Here is a 7,636-nt window from a genome sequence, read left to right on the forward strand (position 1 = left end):
GGCGGCGCGGCCATGTCGATTGTCAAACAGCCCTCCCTGGGGGACAGGGACAGGGGACATGGGGACACCCTTGGGAACACCCTTGGGGACATTCATGGGGACAGCACTGCTCCGAGGGCGGCGCGTGCAGCGGGGCGGCGCGGCCACTGTCGATGTCAAACAGCACCTCCTCTGTGGGAACAGGGACAGGGGACATGGGGACACCCACAGGGACACCCTTGGGGACACCCTTGGGGACACCCCTGGGGACATGGGGACACCCATGGGGACAGCACTGCTCCGAGGGCGGCGCGTGCAGTGGGGCAGCGCGGCCACTGTCGATGTCAAACAGCACCTCCCCTGTGGGGACAGGGACAGGGGACATGGGGACACCCTTGGGAACACCCTTGGGGACATTCATGGGGACAGCGCTGCTCCGAGGGCGGCGCGTGCAGCGGCGGGGCGGCCGCTGTCGATGTCAAACAGCACCTCCTCTGTGGGAACAGGGACAGGGGACATGGGGACACCCATAGGGACACCCTTGGGGACACCCTTGGGGACTTGGCTGTGGGTGTCCCCTGTCCCCAGTGTCACTGACCAGCGAAGAGCAGGGTGAAGATGGCCAGCAGCTGGTAGGGCACATGTCCCACTGTGTCCCACCATGTCCCCATGTGTCCCCATGTGTCCCCACGGGTTCCCATCACCTGTGGGACCCCTCCCACGATGTCCCCGGTGTCACTGACCGGCGAAGAGCAGGGTGAAGATGACCAGCAGCTGGTAGGCGGCGTGGCCCAGGATGTTGCGCAGCATGGTGCCCGACACCAGCGGGTGGTCGCGCCCGTAGGGCCGGCGCAGCAGCAGCGCCTCCGTGGGCGGCTCCGTGGCCAGCGCCAGCGAGGCCAAGGTGTCCATGATCAGGTTCACCCACAGCATCTGCACCGCCTTCAGCGGAGAGTCCTGCGGACAGGTGGGCACAGGTGAGCTCAGGTGGGCACAGGTGGGCACAGGTGGGCACAGGTGAGCTCAGGTGAGCTCAGCTGGGCACAGGTGGGCTCAGGTGAGCTCAGGTGGGGACAGGTGGGGACAGGAGAGCACAGGTGGGCACAGGTGAGCTCAGGTGGGGACAGGGAGTCATGGGCACAGGTGCCGGGAGCTCAGGTAGCTGGGACAGGTGGCCAGTGGGCACAGGTGGGCACAGGTAGGCACAGGAGAGCTCAGGTGGGCACAGGTGAGCTCAGGTGGGCACAGGTGAGCTCAGGTGGGGACAGGAGAGCTCAGGTGGGCACAGGTGGGCTCAGGTGAGCTCAGGTGGGGACAGGTGGGGACAGGAGAGCTCAGGTGGGCACAGGTGAGCTCAGGTGGGGACAGGTGAGCTCAGGTAGGCTCAGGTGAGCTCAGGTGGGCACAGGTGAGCTCAGGTAGGCTCAGGTAAGCTCAGGTGGGCACAGGTGGGCACAGGTGGGCACAGGTGAGCTCAGGTGGGCACAGGTGGGCACAGGTGGGCTCAGGTGAGCTCAGGTGGGGACAGGTGGGCACAGGTGGGCACAGGTGAGCTCAGGTGAGCTCAGGTGGGCTCAGGTGGGCTCAGGTGAGCTCAGGTGGGCTCAGGTGAGCTCAGGTGGGCACAGGTGGGCACAGGAGAGCTCAGGTGAGCTCAGGTGGGCACAGGTGGGCTCAGGTGAGCTCAGGTGGGGACAGGTGGGGACAGGAGAGCTCAGGTGGGGACAGGTGGGCACAGGTGAGCCAGGAGCAGGTGGGCACAGTGAGCACAGGTGGGCACAGTGAGCTCGAGGGCACAGGGGGCCAGGTAGGCACAGGAGAGCTCAGGTGGGCTCAGGTGGGCACAGGTGGGCACAGGCCAGCGAGGCCAAGGTCATGATAGGTCCCACAGCATCGCAGCTTCAGCGGAGAGTCTGCGGACAGGTGGGCACAGGTGGCACAGGCGAGCTCAGATGAGCTCAGGTGAGCTCAGGTGAGCTCAGGTGGGCTCAGGTGAGCTCAGGTGGGGACAGGTGGGGACAGGAGAGCTCAGGTGTGCTCAGGTGAGCTCAGGTGAGCTCAGGTGAGCTCAGGTGGGCACAGGTGGGCTCAGGTGAGCTCAGGTGGGGACAGGTGAGCTCAGATGGGCACAGGTGGGCACAGGTGGGCACAGGTGGGCACAGGTAGGCACAGGAGAGCTCAGGTGGGCACATGTGAGCTCAGGTGGGGACAGGTGAGCTCAGATGGGCACAGGTGGGCACAGGTAGGCACAGGAGAGCTCAGGTGGGCTCAGGTGGGGACAGGTGGGCACAGGTGGGCACAGGTGAGCTCAGGTAACTGGCTCAGGTGAGCTCAGGTGGGCACAGGTGATGGGCACAGGTGGGCACAGGTGAGCTCAGGTGGGCACAGGTGGTCACAGGTGGTCACAGGTGGGCACAGGTGAGCTCAGGTGAGCACAGGTAACTGGGACAGGTGAGCTCAGGTGGGCACAGGTGGGCACAGGTGGGCTCACCTGTGTGATGCAGGCTCCGGTGAAGGCCATGATGATGCCACCCCCATGTCCCACCCACCAAGATGACACCCCCATGTCCCACCTGCCCAGGTGAGCTCACCTGTGTGATGCAGGCCCCTGTGAAGGCCACGATGACCACGCCCACGTCCCACCTGCCCAGGTGAGCTCACCTGTGTGATGCAGGCCCCGGTGAAGGCCACGATGACGGCCACCACGTTGACGGTGAGCTGGAACTGCAGGAACTTGGCAATGCTGTCGTAGACGTTGCGGCCCCACATGACGGCCTTGACGATGCTCGAGAAGTTGTCGTCGGTCAGGATGATGTCCGAGGCCTCCTTGGCCACGTCCGTACCTGCGATGCCCTGGGTGACACGGACAGGTGACACCCAGGTGACCCCCAGGTAACCACAGGGATGAGGAACCCCGTGGTAGATCCCCTGAGGTGACACCAAGGTGACCCCAAGTGGCCCCAGGTGGGTGAGGGGACAGGACAATGTCCGAAGCCTCCTTGGCCACGTCTGTGATCACAGTGACCTTGGGGACACGGACAGGTGACTCCCAGGTGGCCACAGGTGACCCTCAGGTGACTCCCAGGTGACTCCCAGGTGACACTCAGGTGACCCTCAGGTGACCCCCAGGTGACCACAGCATGGCCCCAAGGTGACCCCAGGTGAGCAAGGGGTGACCCAAGGTGACCCCAAGGATGGGGAGGGGTCCCCATTTTGGGAGGGGGTCCCAATTTGGGGAGGGGTCTCGATTTGAGGAGGAGTCTTGTGGTCTTATTTTAGGGAAGGGATCTCAGGGGTCCCAATTTGGGGAGGGGTCTCAGGGGTACCAATTTGGGGAGGGATCTCAGGGGTCCCAATTTGGGGAGGGATCTCAGGGGTACCAATTTGGGGAGGGGTCTCAGGGGTGCCAATTTGGAGTGGGGTTCTGGGGGGTCCCAATTTGGGAGGATTCTCCCATTTTGGACAGGGGTCCCATTTTGGGGAGGGGTCCCATTTTGGGGAGGGGGCGTTACCATGGCAAACCCCACGTCGGCCTTTTTGAGGGCGGGGCCGTCGTTGGTGCCATCGCCGGTGACAGCCACCACCTGGCGCTGGTCCCCGATGGTGCTGTCGATGATCCCTGGGGACAGGTGGGGGGGGCACAGGTGAGACCCCCCCGAGACCCCCCCAGGACCCCCGGGACCCCTCCCCAAATTCCCACCTTTCACCAGGGTGTGTTTGTCGGTGGGCGATGACCGCGCCAGGACCCTCAGCTTGGGCCACACCTTGTCCAGGCGCTCCTGCTCCACCTGGGGGGGTTGGGGGGGGTGAGACCCCTGGGGACCCCCCTGGGGACACCCCCGGGACCCCCGGGGACACCTCAGGGTCACCTGAACCCCTCCATGGTCACCTGAACCCCCCCAGCCCATCCCCACACACCTTGGCCAGGTGCTCCTGCTCCACCTGGGGGGAGGGTTGGGGGGGGGGGGGTGAGACCCCCGGGGAACCCCCTGGGGACACCCCGGGACCCCCGGGGACACCCCTGGGGACATCCCTGAGACCTCCGGGGACCCCTCAGGGTCACCTGAACCCCCCCAGCCCATCCCCACACACCTTGGCCAGGTGCTCCTGATCCACCTGGGGGGAGGGTGAGACCCTCAGGAGACCCCCCAGTGCCTCCCAGTCCCTGTCCCTGTCCCTCCCAGTGCCCCCAGTGTCCCCAGTCCCTCCCATTGTCCCCAGTGTCCCCAGACCCTCCCAGTGTCCCCAGTGTCCCCAGTGTCCCCAGTGTCCCCAGTGTCCCCATTGTCCCCAGTCCCTCCCAGTGTCCCCAGTGTCCCCGGTGTCCCCGGTGCCACCTCGCCGCGGTCGTTGCGGATGCGCCGGTTGAAGTCCTTCCCCTCCAGGCACAGCCAGTCGCCGCCGCCCCCCGCGGGGAGGATGCCGCACTTGGCCGCGATGGCGCGCGCCGTGTCCAGGTTGTCACCTGTCACCATCCGCACCGTGATCCCCGCGCGCTGGCACTTCCGGATGGCCTCGGGCACCTGCCACACGCACCTGTCCCCGTCCTGTCCCGGCAGTGCCACCGTCCTGTCCCCGGTGTCCCCTGTGTGTCCCCGTCCTGTTCCCGATGTCCCGATTTCCCTCCCATGTCCCCTATGCCCCAATGTCCCCATGTCCCCAATACCCCCCCATGTCCCCATTTCCCCCCCCCATGTCCCAATGTCCCTGCCATGTCCCCCCCATGTCCCCACATCCCCCATGTCCCCATTTCCCTGCCATGTCCCCATGTCCCTGCCATGTACCCACACTCCCCCATGTCCCCATTTCCCCCCATGTCCCCCCTATGTACCCACACCCCCCACATCCCCTCCATGTCCCCATGTCCCAATGTCCCCAATACCCCCCCATGTCCCCATGTCTCCATTTCCCCCCCATGTCCTCCACCCCAGTAACCCCCAGTCAATGTCCCCAATACCCCCCCACGTCCCTGCAGTCCCAGTCCCCCCATGTCCCACTCCCCCCCATGTCCTCAACCCCCCATGTCCCCCCCAATGTCAATGTCCCCAATACCCCCCCACGTCCCTGCCATGTCCCATGTCCCCCCATGTCCCCATGTCCCCACTCCCCCCCATCTCACACCCCCCAGTCCCCCCCATGTCCATGTCCCCATCCCCCCACGTCCCTGCCATGTCCCCTGTCCCCATTCCCCCCATGTCCAATGTCCCCAATACCCCCCCCACGTCCCTGACATGTCCCCTGTCCCCATTTCCCCCCATGTCCCCATGTCCCCAATACCCCCCCACGTCCCTGCCATGTCCATGTCCCCATTTCCCCCCATGTCCCATGTCCCCAATACCTCCATGTCCCCCCATGTCCCTCCATGTCCCCCATGTCCAATCTCCCCCCACCCCCCCAATGTCCCACCGCCCCCCCACGTCCCCCCCATGTCCCCATGTCCCCAGGCCCCCCCACCTCGGGCCGCACGGGGTCCTCGATGCCCACGATGGCGATGCAGGTGAGCTCCGCGACCACCGCGGCCTCGTCGTCCCAGGGGGGCTCGGGCCGGCCGGGGAAGTCGCGGAAGGCGAGGGCGAGGGTCCGCAGCCCCCCCGCCGCCATCGGCTCCACCACGCGCCGCACCAGCTCCTCCCGCTCCGCGCCCCCCAGCGCCCGCGGGGCCCCCCCCGCGTCCAGCATCGAGCTGCACCTGGGGGGGACAGGTGAGTCCGGGACAGGTGAGAAAGGGGAGGGGGCTCAGGGGCCGGGGGGGCTCAGGGGAGGGGGCTCAAGGGCCAGGGGGGGTCAGAGAAGGGGGTTATGGGACCCCCACCCTGTGTTCAGCATTGAGCTGCACCTGGGGGGGACAGGTGAGTTGGGGGGGACAGGTGGATAAGGGGAGGGGGCTCAGAGGGGTCAGGGGGTGTCCCTCTGGGTCTAGGATGGAGCTGGTCTCCCTCAGGACAGCAGCCATGGCCCTTCCTGCCCAGGTATGTGTCCAGGTGTGCCTCCAGGTGTGCCCAGGTGTGCCCAGGTGTGTGCCCAGGTGTGCCCCCAGGTGTGTTCCCAGGTGTGCCCCCAGGTGTGTGTCCCCTCACCTGCGCAGCACCATCTCGGAGGCGCCCTTGCAGAGCAGCCTGTACCCCTCCCCGGACTAGCACCCATGGCCCTGCCTGCCCAGGTATGTGCCCAGGTGTGCCCAGGTGTGCCCCCAGGTGTGCCCAGGTGTGCCCAGGTGTGCCCAGGTGTGTGCCCAGGTGTGTGCCCAGATGTGCCCAGGTGTGCCCAGGTGTGTGCCCAGGTGTGTGCCCAGGTGTGCCCAGGTATGTGCCCAGGTGTGTCTCCAGCTGTGCCCAGGTGTGCCCAGGTGTGCCCAGGTGTGCCCAGGTGTGTGCCCAGGTGTGCCCCCAGGGTATGTGCCCAGGTGTGTGTCCAGGTGTGCCTCCAGGTGTGCCCAGGTGTGTGCCCAGGTGTGTGCCCAGGTGTGCCCCCAGGTGTGCCCAGGTGTGCCCTCCCCTCACCTGCGCAGCACCATCTCGGAGGCTCCCTTGCAGAGCAGCCTGTAGCCCCCCCCGGGCCGGCGGGTCACCGTGCTCATGGATTTACGCTCCGAGTTGAAGGTGAACACCTTGACCAGGTGCTCCTCGGGCACCTGCGCCCGCTCGGCCTCGGGGTCGCGGCCCAGGGCCAGCGCCAGCCCCAGCAGGGCACACTCGGTCTTGTTGCCCACGTGGCGAGGGAGAGCCCCGGGGGCTTCGGGGGGCTGGAAAGGGGGGGGACAGGTGAGGGGGGGGCAGGTAAAGGGGGTGGGGGGCAGGTAAATGGGGCAGGTAATGGGGGCAGAGGGGCAGGTAAATGGGGTGGGGGGCAGTAAAGGGGGCAGTAAAGGGGGTGAGGGGCAGGTAAAGGGGGCAGTAAAGGGGGCGGGGGGGCAGGTAAAGGCGTGAGGGGCAGGTAAAGAGGGTGGGGGCAGTAATGGGGGCAGTAAAGGGGGTGGTAGGGCAAAAAACTCCCTTAAAACCCCCCAAAACTGCCCAAGCCCACCCCCCAAAATCCCCCCCCAGACCCCTCCCAGTGCTCCCAGTTGCCCTCACCAGTATCTTGCTGGTGTAGGCGCTGTTGATGGCAATGGCCTGGACCTGTGACCCCCCCCCCAACCCCCCCCAAAACCCCCCCAAACCCCCCAAAACCCCCCAAAATCCCCCCCCAGACCCCTCCCAGTGCTCCCAGTGTCCCTCACCAGTATCTTGCTGGTGTAGGCGCTGTTGATGGCGATGGCCTGGGCCAGCAGGTCCAGCGTGGGGGGCGCCAGGGCGGCGGCGGCCGGGGGGGGGCTGAAGTGGGACCCCCCCACGAAGGCCTGGACCACCGTCATGCGGTTGGTGGTCAGCGTGCCCGTCTTGTCCGAGCAGATGGCCGTGGCGTTGCCCATGGTCTCGCAGGCGTCCAGGTGCCGCACCAGGTTGTTGTCCTTCATCATTTTCTGGGGGGGGGAAGGAGGGAATTTGGGGAAAAATTGGGTGGAAATGGGGAAAAAATGGGAAAAAATGGGGAAATTGGGGGGAAAAATGGAGATAATGGGAGGAAAATGGGGGAAATGGCAGAAAATGGGAGTGGGTTGTTGTCCTTCATCATTTTCTGGGGGGAGAAGGAGGGAATTTGGGGAAAATTGGGGAAA

General features: G+C 65.9%; 1 protein-coding gene and 1 long non-coding RNA gene across 5 annotated transcripts; one reads left to right on the plus strand and one right to left on the minus strand.

Annotated features, from left to right (window-relative positions):
- Positions 1 to 107: 107 nt before the first annotated feature.
- Positions 108 to 7,441, minus strand: LOC127061273 (plasma membrane calcium-transporting ATPase 3-like; the record flags this gene model as incomplete). The annotated part of the gene is made up of 9 exons (XM_050987905.1): positions 108 to 339; positions 723 to 936; positions 2,641 to 2,832; positions 3,492 to 3,598; positions 3,680 to 3,767; positions 4,317 to 4,526; positions 5,434 to 5,668; positions 6,480 to 6,721; positions 7,199 to 7,441. Coding segments are annotated over 9 exons (1,763 nt in total), but the record flags the coding sequence as incomplete, so codon positions are not given.
- Positions 1,428 to 2,256, plus strand: LOC127061274 (uncharacterized). 4 transcript variants are annotated; one of them, XR_007780767.1, is made up of 4 exons: positions 1,445 to 1,487; positions 1,528 to 1,607; positions 2,012 to 2,041; positions 2,242 to 2,256. It is a non-coding gene; the product is annotated as an uncharacterized LOC127061274 (long non-coding RNA). The 4 variants fall into 4 exon arrangements; XR_007780766.1 differs by lacking the exon at positions 2,242 to 2,256 and having other exon boundaries at positions 1,428 to 1,487; positions 2,012 to 2,066; XR_007780768.1 differs by lacking the exon at positions 2,242 to 2,256 and having other exon boundaries at positions 1,528 to 1,637; positions 2,012 to 2,056.
- Positions 7,442 to 7,636: the final 195 nt, after the last annotated feature.

The sequence above is a fragment of the Serinus canaria genome, unplaced genomic scaffold, assembly GCF_022539315.1.
Source record: "Serinus canaria isolate serCan28SL12 unplaced genomic scaffold, serCan2020 HiC_scaffold_438, whole genome shotgun sequence".
Classification (NCBI taxonomy): Eukaryota; Metazoa; Chordata; class Aves; order Passeriformes; family Fringillidae; genus Serinus; species Serinus canaria.